The following is a 19422-nucleotide window of genomic DNA, read 5'->3' on the forward strand; positions in this document are numbered from 1 at the left end:
TGTGCGTAAATGTGTGTGTGTGTGGTGGGGGTGCAGATTTGGGTGTGTGTGTGCAGAGGGAGGGAGGGAGGGAGGGAGAGAGAGAGAGAGAGTGAGAGAAAGAGAAAGAGAAAGAGAGAGAGAGTATATTGCTGAGACAGAGGGAGGGAGGGATGTCCAGGTGCTCACAGCCTATCTACACGCAGCCCGAAGCGGATATAAATAGTAAAGGTTAATTAGTTAGGTAAGAAACTGGAGAGGGCCCTGACCATACGAATTTGATATACGGACAGGTAACTCAAGCATCACTCATTGTCCGTGCAATAACACCCTATATAAGTTCACGTCGGCTGACAACAGTCACCACTAAGCCTTATCTTTGGATCACGGAAAAGCGAAAACCTCACAGCGGTAAGTGACTATGTTCGGCGCTTGTGTGGGATACAGGGGGCATTGGTTGAAGCCTACAGGCAGGGAACCTCTGGATGTAGATTTTTGAGTCAGAGACAGGTGTGTGATATTGCGGAGTTTTGGAACTGATGAGTATTTTAACTTCGAGATAGGTTAGATTAACTTAGAGCTAACATATTTTTTCCTACAGTGTAGTTAGGCTATTTGAGGTGTTGCAAAGAGCTTGTGCGTAAAAGGAATTAGGCATTCAATGTAATCATATCTAATACATTTAAATACGATTGTCGTTATCGTTCATAATTCAAGGACACAATTTTTCCAAATTAACAGGACATTATTACTACAATGGAAGACGAGTTAGGCTATTTCAAAGCAGGCGCAGAGTGGAGAGATTCAGAGTCTAGTGTGCCACACGGTAAACAGCATTGTTCGCTTAGTTAATTGACGGTTAATGCTAAACCATACAGTTATCAAGTGCTCACTTGATAGAATATGGTTATATTTGGTTTTGCATGCATGGGATGGGTCATGACCATGTTTTACCCTAGTATGCCATCAGCTGATAAGTTTGTTTTCAACACCTCATCAATTATATGCTTCGTCTGTGGTCTTATCAGCGTGAAACTATAATTTACTACCAAGGGGATTTGTTATCTTCGGCGCGTGAAAAGCAGTAGCCTAATTAAACAGGGCCAATTAGGCAATCTTTGGCTGTCTTGCGAATTACACAGGACTTGTATTTTTGTCTTTAGTGAAAGCTCTTGTTCATTAGGAGGGATGCTTTCAACTGAATTTATGCAGACAAGTGAATTATTTACAACTCTGTTCCTCCGACAGGATTAATATGTCACTCACCTCCATCCTTTCCGCTGAGGCCATCGACAATGCTATCAAGGACTGCCAAGGTACACTCATACTTCAGATGTGTCTCACTTAGCAGAGGGTTTAAGGAGAGTGGTTCAGAACAGCAGAATTTTAGTAGGCAGGTGAAGAAACACCGAATGAAGGGATAAATGGAGGAAGGGTGGAAATCTTGCACATCTCCAGCATGGCAAATGGATTCTTAGTTTCATTTGTATTGAGATTTGAAACTGTCAAAATTGCATAATTTCCTCTTTAAACGGGACAGTTTCAGTTTGAATTTGCCTAAATACTCAGTAACCTTGCGATTCTCCCTGTCCCACTCCTCCAGATCCAGATACCTTCTGTTATAAAAAGTTCTTCCAATTATGTGGCCTGAGCCAAAAGACTCCGCAGGAAATCAAGGATGTGTTCCGTCTCCTGGATGACGATAACAGTGGCTTCATTGAGGAGTCAGAACTGAAGTATGTTCATTTGTTTCGTTTTATTGCTCAGTCAAATCACTTGATTTATATGTCAGTGTTTGCCCAGAATCACCAAGCTACACTTAGAAATATGGCACTATATTTGATTCTATTGGCCTAGTGCCCTTTTTAAATGCTATTACATAATCAGATGATGCATGATCAGATGGATTGTGTGTTAATATGTCTGGTCTTTTGGAAAATGTGTTTTTATAGAATATATTAGTATTTGGTTGTAATGCAGTACATATATTCCCTTTCATTTGTTTATCTCAAAGGAGCATTTAAGTGGCTTTTCACATAGAAAAGTAGCAACATGTAAGGTGACTAGCCCTTTTAAGTCCTTAGAGAGTGAAAGGGAAAGACTAAATAAGCAAACAGCTTGTGTGGATCAGATTCCCATCTTCGTCATTAATGCAAGAGGTGTATGTCATTCAGACCCTTACACAATCCATGGATATCACCGATATTTTCAAGGGAACAAGGGATACTGGAGCTTTAACCCCAGGAATATAGGACAATTGCATTGCTGGAACAATGGCGAGAGCTTTAATTTGGGGAGTACTTCTGGATCACTTCCACATGTGCTTGTCACAAAATGTTAGCAACATCAAGGCCACAGGCCCAATTCATGGGAAGCATCCATAGCCAATGCACATTGAAGTCACTTTTACTGCTGCCTGCTAAACATCAATGTAAATTGAAACAAGAATTACTAGGAACCATAATTCAACAACTGAAGGTCATTAGAACCATAAAATTGCCATAGAACCATAGAAGTTCTGCTAATGTGTGAAAAGGAGGGTATAGCTTCTCTGATATTCTGTCACATTATTATAATCTCTCTCTCTCTTTCTCTCTCTTTTCTTTCTTTTTCTCTGTGTTTCTCCCTTTGTCTCCATAAGGTTCTTTCTTCAAAGATTTGTTCCAACCGCTCGAGTCTTGACTGAGAAGGAGACCAAAAGCTTAATGTCAGCTGCTGACGATGACAGTGACGGCAAAATTGGTGTAGAGGGTGAGCTATCTCTATTTTTTCCACACATATTTTCATACCAGAATAGGTGCAATAATCCTACTAAGACAGCACACAGGAATGAGAATGATACTTCATTGGGTGCATTTTCACAAACTATTTGTAGAATTGTTTCTGTATCATGAGAAAGTATTGCAAAGTATAGCCAAACTATAGGCTAGTGGAAATTCCCAATGAATGCAGAAAACATAGGCAGCATTTGCATTCTGACAAAATGAAGCCAAAGTTGTTTGGCCGTATTGGCAATAAGGAAGTGCTTTGCAGCCAGAGCACCCAGCATCAAAACTGGCCATATCCACCCAGAATTCATCATATTTTATGAAACTTCTGGCAGTTTTTACTTCTTCTTGGTGGCTCCAAAATGTTTGACACTAGACTGTCTTTTGTTTTATACAGTTATAGGCAGTGCAAATATAGATGTTTTCATTGAGACAATAAGTGATGCTTAAAATGTAGAAGATCTGATTAGGATACACTCTTATCCTTTTGTTACTGTTATAATACTGACTATAGTCCCTACAATCCTCTATTGAGTTACTGGTTAATCGGATACAAAAAACTCTGTGCAGATAGGACAACACTAACATGCAAAGAGGGTAAACTTACTCCTTAATAGAGTCTTGTCATGGTAGACAATATGGCAGGCAAATATGTGAGAGTCGTGCAACCTAGATTTGTCCCTGGAATAGTTTTACACAAGCTCAGATCTCAAGCCTAACTATTATATAAAAGGATCAAGGAAGTAGACGACCTTAAATTATTATTCAAATCAAATCGCATGTCCTTAACCTTAATGCTCTGATTTCAAACAGGGTTGTGAAGGACATTTGCAAAAAAATAAAAAATGAAAGGCATTTATTTTTCTAACACAGTTGCATTTAGTGTACATTAATGTGGTCATTAATATTTCAATGCATGCATAGCATCAGTGGAATTTAGTAATGGTTGTGGAATATTTTAACCTTGATGCTTAACATTAAGAATTCAAACTTGACAAAGCTGTCAGGGACCAACAATAGAGACTTTGTTGAGCAGGTTTTTTATATATAATATTTCCATTTCTGTGCAGAATAATCATTTAAAGCTATATCTGGTAGTGTGTTTTGCAAGTCAAACTTAAGGTCTGATAAGGAAAAAAGAAATGATAACATCCCAGTCGGAGTGGGACAAGCATCCAACATTTGCATTCATGCATGCAATTCTATGTTGCAGTGCAATCATGTAAAATAGCCTTTTCAACATTTTGTTGCACCCTTAGGAATAGCAATTCATGATGTAGCTTTTTTGACAGTCAGAGTCAGAGGGGTATAAACAGAAAGAAAAATAGGTGTGTGTGTGAGTGTCTGTCTGTGTGTGTGTGTGTGTGTGTGTGTGTGTGTGTGTGTGTGTGTGTGTGTGTGTGTGTGTGTGTGTGTGTGTGTGTGTGTGTGTGTGAAAAAGAGAAATAGAGAGATATATTGAAATAGATTTACAGTTGAAAGAGTGCAAATGTCTATGGTTAATGACATGGCATTCACTTCCTCTTCCCTATCTCTCTCAGAGTTCCAGGCTATGGTCCTGTCCTGAGGGACCAGATCCCCATCAACCAACCATCTCCAGTGTCCAGTCTCCAGACCCAACACAGTGGCCTCAGCTCCTCTCCTCCTGCTTTGTACCAGTGACTTGTTTTTTTCGAAGCCCTGCACAGACATCAGCCATTTTTATTTGCCTTTTGAATACACATTAGGAGGTTTTTGTAGCTGTGTCCTTGTCCCTATGCTCTCCCTGTGATGGCTGACCACCAGGCTCAGAAACCTGAATAAAGTACACTGCAACTGTGACTCCTGCGTCCTGGATTTTTAAATCCCCTTCTGCTTCGCATGCATTTGTTACAGCTCTGTCTTTTAGCACGGAAGGCAACATCTGTGCCATTTATTAACAGATCAGCATCCATATACATTGCAAAGCACCCCTGCTGGGCCTTATGAACTAAACGTGCACTTTGAAAATAAAGCAAAGCATATAATCCTTCTTTCCAGGACTCATCATATATTTAAGGCTAATCCACAATACATGGAAGAACAGGGATATTATTTAATGCGGAAGTCAAGAAAGATTCACCAAACAATACCATACACCCATGGGCTACATTCACTTTTAAGTTATATGCAAACTAGAATGGACCAGTTTGATTGCAAGTCAAGTGCAATTCCAACAACTGTAGTACTTTGGTTTCATTAAAAATCAGTTTGTATATTTCAACATTCTATCTTATAGGAACCATTTGCTTTATCTAGACCATTTGCATAGCCCTGTCAGTACTGTCCAACGCCTGCTTTGCAGTTCCCTTTCAGAGCCACCTTCATGGGCAGTGTCTACACAGCAATACAGAATATAGCATGGTCACAAATGCACCACAAAACCGCATCATTCTGTCAGCCGGGTGAAAAAGGACCTCCCTCTCATCTCTGGCCCGAGGCCTTAGAATGCGCAGTGGAGAAAAAACGAGGCCATAACCTTGGCTGACTCTCACTAACCGTATTGGATTACACCTGACTTTCAGACATTGCTAATGATGGCCAACATTAATGATGGCATTGCAGCATATTTAGACATCCTGAATGTTGTTTGATCTAAGATACAGGGAACGACTTCTGTCCTGTTTGCACCGAGAGAAAGGCAGAATTTCTCAGATGATGCTTTGGGATTAGGTTATGTAATGCCTCAGTGAAGGGTATCTACTGACATTTTGCGATACAGATGGGAAGGTCATCTAATAAATATGGACACTCCGACAGTTAAAAGTGTGCCTGTTTATTCTTTTGATGTGACTATGAGTAAGAAGTGGCAGATGGCAATGAAACATATCATCTTCTTCCATCCTCATCAGCTGTCACATTTCATTGGCCCAACTGCCAAGGCTTTTTGCTGACTGGAAGAAAATTGAATTATTCAGAGGTGGATTCTATTCGCAGTATGTCTTGAAAATGGCCAAAGCATAAGAGCGTTAAAATTTAAAGCAAATTGGGGTGACACAAAGGGGTGAGGGACAACGAGGACAGGTTAAAGTTACAGTGAAGAGGACCTCTTCATATGGCCATACAGACAGCCCTACTCTGGTTTCCACTGAGCTCATGGAACAGAAAATGCTTCCACAATGCTAGGCAGTGTGATGGTGAATATTGTAAATGCAAAATTGTGTATTATCCCATGTTTGATTAATGATTCGAATTTATTCAGTTAGGCCTATGACTGAGTGCCTATACTTATTATGACCGCCGCGCAACTGTATGTTGATCTCAAGGGGCCATGTCAACCCATTCCATAACCACTCATTTCATGTATAGCGCCACCTAGTTAAACACAAAAAAGTAAAAATGAGGTGTTGTAATCGCAGGTATCTGTGACCTAACATAGTCAAAACTGCACAAAATTGGAAGTGTGGGATCATTATGACACCCTCTGAATGCACGCCAAGTTTCGTGGAATTCCGTTCATGGGGGGCCACACAATAAATTAATTTATGTTACTATACACCTAGGGCCTAGGATGACCAATTTTTTCCGTATGTTTGCCTCCAGGGGTCATGTTGCCATTCCATGTGCACACATGTGCATAAACAGATACACACGCACACACATACATTCACAGTAATCATACGTATGACACATACTCACACAGTAGACATATGTACGCATGCATGCACATGCACACACATACGCAGGCAAACACACAAGCACGCACACACACACACACACACACACACACCCACACACATAAACATAAACATGTACACGCACACATGCACACAATTCAAGAATTTCTCAGAATTATGAACAGGCAAGATGGGGGTGGGGTTGTTTAAAATGAATTTTACAGGTGAAATCTATGAACTAATCATGTTTTGGTACTTGTTGTCTAGCAGATACCAGTGAGAATTGAGTGTGGATAATGCATTTTAGTGAGACAGTTAGAATCATATAGGCCTTTCAGCGTGATTTATTTTTGTGGAAAAAATGTGCTGGACTGGGCGGCGGTCATATTTTGTACCGCTCTGCGGTACATCTAGTTTTCCCACCATTATTTTTAACTAGACTCCAACTCTAACTTATTGAGTGACACTGAGGTAAAGTTGTGTTTGAACTCACATCAATATTTTCAGTTTAAATCGTTGAGGTTAGGAGAATGCATTTACTTATTGACAATCTACTTGTTTTGTATAACTATCATAGAACATATTCTACATAGCCTACTCCAGAACATTTACTATAGAAAACACTTCCTACATCTTGGAACTGGTGTAACGCAATAGGCTAAGGAACAAATAGCAATGCTCTGATATTGTTGTAATAAATCCTAATATGTGGGGGAAAAAACTATTTTGGTATGTTTGTTTTATTTGGTTGAAATTATGTCTAGCCTACCTGTTCTATACAGTCTATGCTACCTACAAACCAAGTCCACCAACCCAGTTGACAGCGCAAACTATCCGGAACTGTTCTTAGTTACTCAATAGAACCCATCCGAACATGTCAAATTGTAGCACGCATGTATCCTGTCAAAAAGGAGGAAGTATGCTAGGTGTTTATAATTGATCGCGACTTCCCACACCATATATTTTTGTCAATTAAATAACAGCACGGATCAACTGTCTTGTTGCCATGCAGTGAATGGTATGTTATTTCATATGAAATAGCTCTCATTGCAATGAAACGTGATGGAATTAGGTTAGGTTAATGCTAACTGAGGGTGCATATCCTGCAACGCACCCTGTAAATGTTTGGATTACATTACTCTTACAACACATAATTGAATTGTCTTCCATGGTAACGAGTCTGTATATGTACCAAACATTTTGCTTTTGTCTCTGTAGAGTCTGTTCGTCATGGTAGCCTGAACAACCTCAGGCAGAAGGTTGTTTAATTTGTTTGGTTAGCCAACTCGCGTCGAACTAGCAAGCTAGCTAAATTAGTTTAAGTGTATGAGGACTTGCTTGAAGTTAACGCACACAGTTCTCAAAACGGTTGAAATGATATGAATGTTTGAAACCCTACATTTCCTTATTGTTAATGACAGGTAAGCGTCATGATAGAGCCAGTTAAGATTAACGTTCACGTTAGCTAAATTGTAACAGGAGGAGGCAAGAATGATTTGCTCATAGTAAAGCTAGTTAAATTTGTGACGTTGTTTACTTCGCTAAAATAGAATTACTAGTCAGGACATATTCCTCTAAACACCTCCTGGATACGACCAGAGAACGCAGTTAAACGTTGACGTCTTTCTGCCTAAGTGTCAGGCACATTTGTTTAATATCCAACATGCTTATAAAGTTGCATAGCTGATGGTTATCGACAGCCTAGTTGTTGAAGTTGTCGAGAAGTCACACTGAGATGCTTTGTGTTCTCAGGTTCAAGGCATGCTTACCAAGCTACTCAGAAGGAGCACGAATTTGAGAAGTAAAGTCCACTCATGCTGATGATCAGGTACGCCCACCTGCACAGTATTTATTCTGGTGCTTTCACTACTATTAATGCCAATTCAGAAACGTATGACAACTGTAAATACAATTTCTCACAATCATAGAAGCATAGAAGCTCATTCGATGCATTTTTTTTCCAGTCCAAGAATGGCCTCTGGAATGCAAGAGAAACAATACACCCCATCCTTATTAAATTTCTTCATTTACAACCCTAAGTTTGGACCTCGTGAGGGAGAGGTTTGTGCTTCCTTGTATCTAACTGTGAAATGTGAACAGCATGTAATGTCTTGTTACTAAACATAACATTTGTTACTAAACAGAACACGTTACTAGAACGGTTTATGATCTTCAGAAGTCGCCCAGTCGATCTGTGGCTTGACACAGAGCAAATTGCTGTAGCAATTCTTCAAGGTTTTATGTGATCCCTAGGGACATCCAAGTAACAAAGTGTACTAGGCCTATTATGTACTAAGTTGTTCAAGGTAAATTCAGGGCTTGAAATCCCGGGCTTCTAAGTATTTTCATGTTTGTCTATAAATAGTTTACTTGATTGTTAATTTGATAATTTATGGATTTTTTTTCATGCTCCGTCTAACCCATATCTCAATAAGACTCAAACGCAAAGAGTTTGTTTTTGAATCCTTGAAACAACAGATCAACAAAACTATTTTATGCTAAATTAACATAATTCACAAGTTTTACTGTTTTTCTTAAGATGTCTAAATCATTTGGATGCATATATCAGAAATGGAGTTAGAGGGTGCCTTCTATTGAAGTCTAGAGTCAAAATGATAATTGACAGACTTCCTCTGGCCCTAGTGTGCTGACATTAAAAAGCCACCTGCATGATCAGCACAAAGGAATGGTTGCTGGAGAAACCATAAGCAGCTCAGCCAATTTAATAGTCCTACTGCATAGATTTAGCCCCAGCGGGGTTCCCTGAATGCTGTGCTCTGTAAGTTTTGTGGTTTGGACCGCATAGTTTATTTTATTAAGATATTTGTCTGCTTATCCTACTAAACTTCTTTTCTTAAATAGGAGGAAAAGAAAATTCTGTTCTACCACCCAAGTGAGTTAGATCAAAATGAAAAAATCCGCAGTGTTGGACTCTGTGAAGCCATAGTTCAATTTACAAGGTAAATACATTTCTACATTCCATAGATTCCATGAATTTCCCCTTGGGGATCAATAAAGTATCTATCTATCTCTATCTATTATTGTCATTTATTGTGTCATGCACACTTTTTCAGAACGTTTTGTCCAACAAAGCCAGCAAAGTCTCTTCACACACAGAAGAACAGGCAGTTTTTCTTCGAAGCGGAAGAACATTTTTGGATGGTCATGGTATGATTTCACTTATATATAATAATAATATAATTAATATAAACCATGTGTTTTGAAAGTTGACTATAAGGATTCATATTGGCTTTATGTATTTGATGGCCTTTCCTTGATGTTCCCCATATACAATGAATGAACTTTATTTGTCACTATACCAGCAGTACAATGAAAATATGTGGGAGACTCTGGCGCTGTGCACAATAAATAGAATGAAATAGAATAAAATACATAAGTTAGATTAATTACCATCAGGGCATCCTTAGACCAGCAGCAATTTATAAGCTTCTAAGAAAAGAGTTAATTTGTCTGTGAGATGGGGAGTAACGGATACCACTGCTCTCGGGTAAAAACTGTTCCTGAGTCTGTTGGTTTTTTTATTTTATCGCTCTGAACCTCCTGCCAGATGGCAGAGGTTTGAACAGACAGTGTCCAGGGTGAGTCCAGTCTTTGTATATATACTGTGTGCTTTCTTCCTGATCTTGTGGCAGGATCATCCGCAAATTTAATTGTGGAATTTGATGGGCTGATTAGGGTCGATTGCAGTCGTATGTGCAAGTTGTGTAGAGCATGGGGCTTGACACACATCCTTGGGGGGTACCTCTGCTTAGTTTGAGGGTGGAGGAGGTATGCTTGCCAATGCTAACACTCTGTGGCCGGTTCATTAGGAAGTCCAAAATCCATGCACACAGAGAGGAGTTGATGCCCAGGGGGTTTAGTTTGCAGACCAACTTGGGAGGAATGATGTGAATGCTAAGGGCAGGGGATGTTCAGTTTGGCATGATGTCTCATTTAAATGTGATTAAATGTAATTGTAAGATACATGTAAATTGATTGCGGTTGTATATAATACTTTGAATATGACTGGCAAACACAGCAAGCATAGAGCAATGTTAGTGCACATGCCGTAAAACAGCTACACTGCTGCAGTAACTCTTATTGTGCTATTTGTTATTGTTTGTTCTCACTGTAGGTGGTCCGAAACCCTATGATAGAGAAACCTAATAAAGATGGAAAGCCACCAACAGTAGAATATCAGGAAGAGGAAATTCTTGTAAGTGCAAAACAGTTTTTTTTTTATGATTCTGCAATGGTCAATCACAGTGTAAGTACCTGGGGTGTACATATCGTTGTATTTCTTTTTTCAGGACTCTGTTTATGGAGCAGTATTACAGCAGTGCTACAGTATGTACAAGGTAACAAGAGCTACTGATATTACAGTTTATCGTGACTATAAAGGATTTTTATCTGCTCCTGTGGACTGATGGTCTTGCCTTATGCTTTCCTCAGCTGTTCAATGGCACATTCAGCAGGGCAATGGAAGCTGGCGGTGTGGAAATGCTGACACAAAAGCTTGAGAAGTTCTTCTACAGGGTAAGTAACCCAATAATAAATTCCCTGTAAGGTAAACATTACTTTAGGTATGTGCTGAATTGACTAAAGTAATGGTTCTAAAGGTCTGTCTGAATAACACCCTCTTTACTTAGCATCTATGTCTTATAATTATTAGATTATAATTACATAATACATGTAGAAATAAATTTTTTCATCATAATCAAATCATAATAATAGATTAGGAATAATAGCAAGAATAATCTGAATAACAACAATACTTGTCATAATAATAATAATAACAACAATACATTTATTAAATTATAATAAAAAAGCTAAGTAAAAAGATGCATTTTAATCCTTCCTGAAAATCCCAAAGCCATCATTGGAACGTACATATAGCCATGTAGATGGCTTGGTGTTTAACTGAAAGCAGCTGGGACAATTGGATGTGGGGTTGTAAATATGGGCTTGTGAAAAGCTCTGATGTGGATTTTATTTTTTGTCATGGAGTTAAAATGTCAAACCAGATCACAATTTTTCCAAGTCCTTTTTAAAACTGGCATGTTAATCCATGCTAATTCCACACTAATCCAAAATGCTTTTAACTCGTCTGCCATCACAACAGTGCGTTGCTGCATCCGTCTGTGGCTCAGGGCAACTAGCATTGTGCAAGGGCCCCTTTGGGAGCCGGTGTGTGGACTCCTTTAGCGCTCCCGGGTGCACTAATACTAATCAGTAGTGCCGGCAGGGTTGAGTTGCGCTCCTCATTGGGGGCATCCAGCGCTAATGCGTCGGTGCTAATCATGCCCTGCCCCAAACATGGGCGGCAGGAGAGGAGTGATCTCTCGTGCGTTCGTCAATTCATTCAATTATTCAGCCTTGCGGCATCAAGGGAAGCCCTTGCGGTCTCATTCCCACAGCGGCCCCAATGGCGAGGCTTCCCCTGACACAGGCGGGGGGGGGGGGGGGTCAGATGTCACCCGGCCGCTGAGTCCAGGCGGATTGGCTTTCCGGTATCGTCTTCGCCCCGGGGGTTGCTTGCCTGGGTTAGAAATCAAGCAAGAACAGACGAGTGTTCTGTTGTGCTGCCTCACCTGGAATCAAACCTGCGTGGTCAGTGATATCCACTTTGGCCTTGAGGCATGGACACCGAGGCAATGGAGAGAGGGGTCAATGCTCAATTAGCCTTTTCTGTATTACACTTGTTTGTCTTTCTGAACACCTCATAATGATAGGCGAGATGAGGTCCACTGCAGAATATGATGCTCCTCTTCCCAGCCAGCTGCCCTTACTGTAACAGATTGTGGTCTCGTGTGCATATGCCAGTGCAATTGCCTGTGACTACTCTCTATTCCCACGTATTTTGATTGGAAGGTTACCAGAGGTCATTCCAGTTTGACAAATGTTTGTGCGAAATAGCATAGAGCGCCTACTCCGGATGATGCCAGCGACGTTTGTTTGATTTCCATGTTATGATTGGCTGATATTGCAACCGAGCACAGCACTTATGTCAACACCTGTCACAAGCCAAGTCCAGCCACAGAGCCCGCCATGGAGCGTGTGGGCTTTTCTGTTGCCCACTTGATTCACAGGATGTGGCATGAACTTCCCATTATAAACAGTGCTATAAGTTCCAGTTCAGAACACAGGAATATAGAGTGTCATCAGAGTTATGTGTTCCACTTTCATTCAGTCTTACGTGTGTGAGCACAACCTGATTCTTATCACCAATTTTATTTTTCTGTTTCTTTGTGCGTGTGTGTGTGTGTGTGTGTGTGTGTGTGTGTGTGTGTGTGTGTGTGTGTGTGTAGTATCTGCAGACACTGCACCTGCAGTCATGTGACCTGCTGGATGTTTTTGGAGGCATCAGCTTTTTCCCGTTGGACAAGATGACCTACCTGAAGATCCAGTCCTTTGTCAACAGGGTGGAGCAGAGTCTCAGCCTGGTCAAATACACCGCCTTTCTCTACAACGATCAGCTTATCTGGTACGGTCCGTTGGTGACACGGGGTTTGTTTTGGATGCTTTCTTGTTTTATCTTCATTTGATGTCCTTGGGTCCAAATCAATTACTTCTGGTTTACGTTTGGCGGTGTCCACCACTCCTTGCCTTGAAAAATGTTCGACAGTTTTATCTCAGATCCCTCTCAAATGTTTTTGTGTCTTTTTTTATTATTTTGGCTGAGCATAAGAAAAAACAATCACAAAAACAATCACATTTCCATTCTTATTGCACAGGCATTTTCATAGTCTCCAATGACTGTGCAGTGTGCATAAATGCAAATATATGTACAGGGCTTAAAGCAAGGACAATTTCTGTGTCTGAAGTTATGAGAAACTTTTGAAGTTGCTCTATATAATGATCTATTTTAAAATCTTAAACGGTCTGGTCCACACCTTGAATTCAGACACAGTGCCTGAGAACTTCAAGTCCTTTGTATGAAACAAAGTAAAGAAATAGATGATAGAGGAGAAGTGATATATATAAAACACACAAATATCAAATAAATATGACAATGTGCTGTAAGCTGATGTGGATGTGTTCCCTGAGTTGAAGTATTGTCATCAGGTTATATGCTCCAGGGACAGTCCTCATTTAAGATGCGGATGGATTCCGGTAATGCTGCCTCATGGTGGCTTGCGCTTGCCCATGTGGCAGATGACCAAACCCCCTGTTGGTGTTGGAGTTGCCAGGGCACGCTCTGTGTCATTAATAGCCTCGGGCCTCTCCCTGTTGGCAGCTTCTCGTAACCTCGTCTCGTCTCTCATCCCGAGCACCCCGGCGTCTGCCCTTCTCTCCTGTGCATGTCAAGGTGTGTGAAGAACCGCCGGCGCAGGAACTCCAAAATCACCCCCCCCCCCCCTCCTCCCTCAGTACCAATTACAAGGCATCGCAATCCCCCAAGGCTTTAAATACGTCGCATAATCCTCTTTGCACAATGCAACGTCCTGGCTTTTATCATTTATTTTAGTCTGCAACAACCCAAGATGGCTCTGGGCCAGTTGAGAAGCTAGGCGTGGGAGCTGGCGACGAGTGACCGCAGACAGACTTTACGGGAGGATGTGGTATCCTCGTCTCCTTGCTGAAATCAGTTCAAGGGCCCTGACTTTTGTGGTGCCCCCCCACACACACACACACACTTCATTCAAGTCAAAGCCTGGTTTCCTCTCTCTCTCTCTGATTTTCTCTCTCTCTCTCTCTTCTCTCTCTGATTTCTCTCTGTCTCTCTGTGATTTGTTATCCCCTAGGAGTGGTCTGGAGCAGGATGACATGAGGACTCTGTATAAGTATCTCACCACCTCTCTGTTCCCTCGCCACTCTGAGCCTGAGGTGAGACCCGCTCAGTTCTGCCCCACATTCCTCTAATCTGATGCCTTTTCTGATTGATTTTGTATTCTGTCATTACGTAAGCTCCTCGCAGAGTGTGCTGTTGCTAGACGATTTGTACAGATTTCATGTAAAGTCAGTGGCTGCACAGAAAAGGATGTAGCTAGTGCACTGGGTAACAGTGATATCAGATATGTATTTGATTTGTGGACTAGAGCTTTCACAGTTTTATGAAGAAACTGTGTACCCAATTTAATCATCCACATGCAGTGCTTTTAATGGCAAATTGGCTTGTCAGAGATTCTAGCAGGGTCACACTGTTAATGCACATGTGTGTCTGTACTTAACGCCGACATTTTCTGGGTTGTGCCGCAGCTTGCAGGGAGGGACTCTCCCCTGAGACCAGAGGTGGCTGGCAATCTGTTGCACTATGGGAGGTAGGTCCTGCATGGCCCAGCCACAAGCCCCAGTCCTCCTCGGAGGCCCCTGGGGATCAGCTTTACAGCCAGCAGCGTTCAGAGTGGCCTGATTGGCATCAGTCTGCACCACTACTCCATGGCCTCCTTGCTAACTCAAAGATACTATGTAATAGTGCTGTGTGTGTGTCCTGCAGTGTTTAAACTGGATAGGTCATGATGCACGTTTTAAATTAGGTCTGTGAATCAAGGAGAGGTCAATCCAGTCTCTCTCTCTCTCTCTCTCTCTCTCTCTCTCTCTCTCTCTCTCTCACACTCTCACACTCACACTCACACACACACACACACACACACACACACAGTCTCTTCTGTGTGTGACAGAGACACCTGGGTAACCCACCAGAGAGGTGAGCATACTGAGGTCAGGCGCGCATTATACTCCAAGCACCCTGGCACAATTAAGAGCATAGAGAACAGTGTCCTGACTGTCATGTACAATGACATATACAGTACATACACACACATTTGGAGTCATAAAAACCTACGCAAAAATGCACTGCCTTACCTGGACTTCAAGGGCAGCCCAGGAGGGACACTGCAGAGCAGGCTTGGGTTGCATTACGTGACTGTTGATGTGCACTGAAGCCAGACTGGGTTGTTTTCAAGTCTCCTTTCCACCACATTAACTCTCAGATTCAGATTCATGCATATCAGTGACTCTGATAGGGTTCTGCGTTTATACAGGATCACATTATTGACCTAGATATCCGAAGGCAGGCTTTTCTTTTTCTTCTTCTCCCTTCTTCTCCTCTGTTCTTCTTCTGTTCTTATTTTAATTCACAGAAATGGATCACTAAGATGATGTGTAGATATTTTGCAGCCCCTGGTGAAAGTGGCTAAAAATGACATACTGACAAAACAAGAACAAAACAAATGGGTTAATTGCCACACATGTGTTAATTGTTTGATTTTCTTGTTAGGTTTTTGACTGGACCCGTGAGTCTCAAAGATCCAGATGCCAAATTCAGGTTTCCAAGAATATATGTAAACACAGGAGACGGCTATGAGGAGCTTCATTTGATAGTGTATAAGGTGAGACTAAGGTGGAATTGTGTAGGACAGAAGGAGTATAACATCACTACCCTACTAGGCATTATTCTTTTTAATTTGTATAAAGAGCTCGGCAGGTAGTTATCTAAACTCCTCATTTTTTTTGGCAGCCATGAAAATAATCTGTGATTAGTCAAGGGCATGGCAATGTCCACCTCGCATATGCATGAACAGATTGAGATGTTTTATCCGTAGCTGTGCATCTCATTTTGGGTATTTTCCATGGTAATTTGAAAGGCCTGTGGTAATTGTTATGTCTAAATGTCTAGTTACATAAACAATCTGTTATGCGACTTTGAATTATGTAATGTGATCGTAACAGTGCAGTGACTGTTGTCTCACCAAAAAAAATAGTATATAGAAGTGTTATGCATAGTTGTGAATTTCTTTTTCTGGCAATTTGAACGTTTTTGTGCAATTGAAATGAACCCACAATCTTGTCACATACTCTTGTTTTATCACTTTTATGAAATAAAGTGAAAAGGATAGCGACATTATGGTGACTGTTCTGGTTTGGATAGAAAGAGGGTTTACGTTAATGTTAAGTTATTTTTTTGCTTGGATAATTGTAGTATTTTCTCATCCTCCACAGGCTATGAGTGCTGCAGTATGTTTTATGATAAATGGTAAGCATTGGAGGCAATATACTGTGATGCCTAATACATGTAATATACTGTAATACCTTATGTGAGGCTGTGTCTGCATGTAATCAATCACAAGGGTCATTTATGCTGAGTAAGACATTATGACCAAAGTCAAAGGCACAAGCTTAACCCCCCCCCCACACACACACACACACACACACAAACATTATCACCCACTGATCTAGTCATTGATGACCGCATGTGTAACAAACTTGTTGTAAAATGGATGACTACAGCAAAACTGACCACCTCTGTTGACCTCTGAAAGAAGGGGTGAAATGAGGAAGCCATAGCTATCCATCTCCTATACTAATCCCTCTCTCTCTCTCTCTCTCTCTCTCTCTCTCTCTCTCTCTCTCTCATGCTCTCTTGCCTAGCTGCGGAGGATTTAACGCGGGAGTTCTGCGAGCAGCTGGACAGTCTGGTGGGTCCCCAGCTCACCCTGCTGGCCTCAGACATATGCGAACAGTACAACATCAATCGCCGGATATCGGGGTCAGTACTTATCCCACACGCTAACCCCGCACATTACCACCACCAATGGCAGAGCTCGTTGCCTGACACTCAACAGTGTCGTTGTCAAAAGGGGTGTCCATTGCATGCCAGCAGGCCGCATGTAGTCATCCATCATATGATTACTCAGCATAAAGAAGATGACTTTGACATGATGGGCAATACACGTTGATGGCTTTTATGTACATGTTCAGCATATTTGCTTGAGAGGATGGGGTGACATCCAGGGAAGTTGAGACCAAAAAAATTTTTTTTCTCTTTTAATATTTTGCTGAGCTGTGCTTTAGATCAGATCGGAGTAATCTGCTCGGACAACGTTGCCAGATTACTTAGTCTGAGCAGCACGTAAGCATCTTTTGCCAAGTCTTTTCCATCCATGCCCCAGCAGTCTGCTGGCTGCTTTTGGATACAGACAGGCCCTTATAAACAGAGTACATTAAGTGAACTAATGTATTACCGGTATACGTCATTTTTCTGTGACACCCAACCAGACGTTGGTGGGAAATTGATGATGGATCATTAGTCCATATCCATTTCAGGAGTCCTGAGGTTAGGGCTTCACTGCCCCTTTAACAATGCCATTGTGCAGTTTCTGCTTGTCTACTTTTATTTGAATATCTATCTCCTTTTACTAATAGCACCCATTTGAATCTTTAATGTTCATGACACCCTCCCCTATTGACCGACACAGTGACACAGGGATGTGGTGCTATTTAGCAGGGTATCATCATAGGCCTATTGTATTAAGTCATCCAAAACATCAGTTTCTGGCGCTCCTTTGGACCATGATGCATGTTTAATGTGGATATCTTGGATTTCATCACCCCAACACATAATCCATAATTACAACTGACATGAATAGAATATTACCAGGAGTGGAGTTTACACATCAGACTCCTTGATGTGTTTTGATCCTTAATCTGTCTGAATTAGTTAGTCTGAATAAATTATTATTCTGTTCTCTTTTTATTGCTGTTCAATATCTGTAGACCAGAAAAGGAGCCTCAGTTTAAGTTCATCTACTTCAATCACATGAACTTGGCTGAGAAGAGCACCATTCACATGCGCAAGACTGCCAGCGTTTCCCTCACGTCTGTTCACCCTGATCTCATGAAGATCCTAGGCGATATCAACTGCGACTTTGCCCGGTATGTCTTGTTTAAATCCAATGCCTTTGTTACAACCACACTCACTAGATCTGACCTTGTGTCCTCATGTGACTTCTGTTCTGTTCAACAGAGTGGATGAGGACGAGGAAATCATTGTGAAAGCAATGACGGACTACTGGGTTGTGGGCAAGAAGTCAGACCAGCGGGAGCTCTACGTGATTTTGAACCAAAAGAATGCCAACTTAATTGAAGTGAATGGTATGTCAATTTCAATTGGTTGTTGATGCGTCATTAAGTGAATGGTATGTCAATTTCAATTGGTTGTTGATGCGTCATTAAGAAATCTGTCGCCTGGCTGCTAGCCGATAACCTTGTGTGTTGTGTGAGCTGTTGAATTTGGAACACTGTGTTTTTAATTGTCTTGTCTGTTTTTCTTTTCTTGCAGAGGAAGTGAAGAGGTTGTGTGCAACACAATTCAATAATATTTTTTTCTTGGACTGAAGAGATTTGCAGGAGAACGTGGGACTGTTCCATCACACTAAGAAACTGTCAACTGTTGAGAATACAGTGGCAGAATCAGTGTAATGCAATAATTGCATTGTAAAAAAGATTCACAACATGCAATTTTTTTAGATTTTTATTTAACATAATATAAATCGTAATGTCATTCTTGTAATTAAGTGTAAAATCAGAATTTCTGTATTTTTCCCCAGTTTGTACATACATTGTTATGTTGTTTTTTTCAGTGTTTTTTTTTTTTGCCATACATTCTGTCAACATTTTAAAGACCACTCTAATCTTTTTTTTCCCCATTCGCTTAAATCTGACATGCAATGGTTTCTTTAATGTTATCAAGTCGACAATATTGTTTGTGTCCTGTTATAACTCCATCTTTAAATAAATTGTGAAAATTTTAGTTTATTGAATTATGTGGAGGTCTTAAATATAGGCTTATTGTGGTGTGTATTATTATTGTACTATTATTTGAAAAGCTCAGTCAATTTTGCCATCTACTCTATGGGCCAGGACCTAAAAAATCACATATCGGTATCACCTGAGGTGGCAAAATCTACCAATGATTTTTGTAATCCTCCATGCCTGAGGGACATTATTTGGTATGATAGCCCTCTCTAAGTGTAGCTTAGTTGTATTTTCCCTAGCTTTTATACCTGCACACAGTAAATTATACAATACAAGCCTATGTACAGATATGGGTGCCTCAAAGTCTGGAGGAAGGTGGGACATGTCTTAATCCATGTTATATCACATCTAGATGACATAGGCTTGTAGAAAATATAAAATTTAGATGGATGATTTAGTTTTTCATTAATGATGCAGGCTAAATTAAATAAAATGTACACATTTGCGCCTATATAATACATTAATATATACATGCAAAAGGATGGAAAAGGGTGGATCAAGTC

General features: G+C 40.8%; 2 protein-coding genes across 3 annotated transcripts; both read left to right on the forward strand.

Annotated features, from left to right (window-relative positions):
* The first annotated feature begins 137 nt into the window (after positions 1 to 137).
* On the forward strand, positions 138 to 4568 carry pvalb9 (parvalbumin 9). Of its 2 annotated transcripts, none has more exons than XM_076298455.1 (5): positions 138 to 390; positions 1228 to 1295; positions 1583 to 1715; positions 2621 to 2730; positions 4289 to 4568. In XM_076298455.1, the coding sequence occupies exons 2-5, from the start codon at positions 1235 to 1237 to the stop codon at positions 4312 to 4314; spliced, it is 330 nt and encodes a 109-aa protein (XP_076154570.1). In that variant the 5' UTR covers positions 138 to 390; positions 1228 to 1234; the 3' UTR covers positions 4315 to 4568. The 2 variants fall into 2 exon arrangements, with proteins under 2 accessions (XP_076154570.1, XP_076154571.1); XM_076298456.1 differs by lacking the exon at positions 138 to 390 and adding an exon at positions 399 to 489.
* Positions 4569 to 7264: 2696 nt separating this feature from the next.
* ccz1 (CCZ1 vacuolar protein trafficking and biogenesis associated) lies at positions 7265 to 18914 on the forward strand. Its single transcript, XM_076298457.1, has 17 exons — positions 7265 to 7400; positions 8135 to 8210; positions 8347 to 8443; positions 9245 to 9342; positions 9457 to 9550; positions 10518 to 10598; positions 10693 to 10740; positions 10835 to 10918; positions 12691 to 12866; positions 14128 to 14209; positions 14582 to 14643; positions 15603 to 15714; positions 16325 to 16358; positions 16754 to 16871; positions 17879 to 18037; positions 18129 to 18256; positions 18444 to 18914. The coding sequence occupies exons 2-17, from the start codon at positions 8197 to 8199 to the stop codon at positions 18497 to 18499; spliced, it is 1443 nt and encodes a 480-aa protein (XP_076154572.1). The 5' UTR covers positions 7265 to 7400; positions 8135 to 8196; the 3' UTR covers positions 18500 to 18914.
* Positions 18915 to 19422: the final 508 nt, after the last annotated feature.

This window comes from Alosa pseudoharengus, unplaced genomic scaffold (assembly GCF_046254945.1).
Source record: "Alosa pseudoharengus isolate Yale_2024_CS ecotype anadromous, Long Island Sound unplaced genomic scaffold, YU_APseudo_1.1 YU_APseudo_1.1_scf_21, whole genome shotgun sequence".
Taxonomy (NCBI): domain Eukaryota; kingdom Metazoa; phylum Chordata; class Actinopteri; order Clupeiformes; family Clupeidae; genus Alosa; species Alosa pseudoharengus.

Bases quoted from the DNA above. Each gene is read 5' to 3' on its own strand.
- pvalb9 (XM_076298455.1), top strand. From the start codon at position 1,235: ATGTCACTCACCTCCATCCTTTCCGCTGAGGCCATCGACAATGCTATC. The intron at 1,296-1,582 runs GTACACTCATAC...CCACTCCTCCAG, and splicing joins TGCTATCAAGGACTGCCAAG to ATCCAGATACCTTCTGTTAT. The intron at 1,716-2,620 runs GTATGTTCATTT...TGTCTCCATAAG, and splicing joins ATTGAGGAGTCAGAACTGAA to GTTCTTTCTTCAAAGATTTG.
- ccz1 (XM_076298457.1), top strand. The intron at 16,359-16,753 runs GTAAGCATTGGA...TCTCTTGCCTAG, and splicing joins AGTATGTTTTATGATAAATG to CTGCGGAGGATTTAACGCGG. The intron at 18,038-18,128 runs GTATGTCTTGTT...TCTGTTCAACAG, and splicing joins ATCAACTGCGACTTTGCCCG to AGTGGATGAGGACGAGGAAA.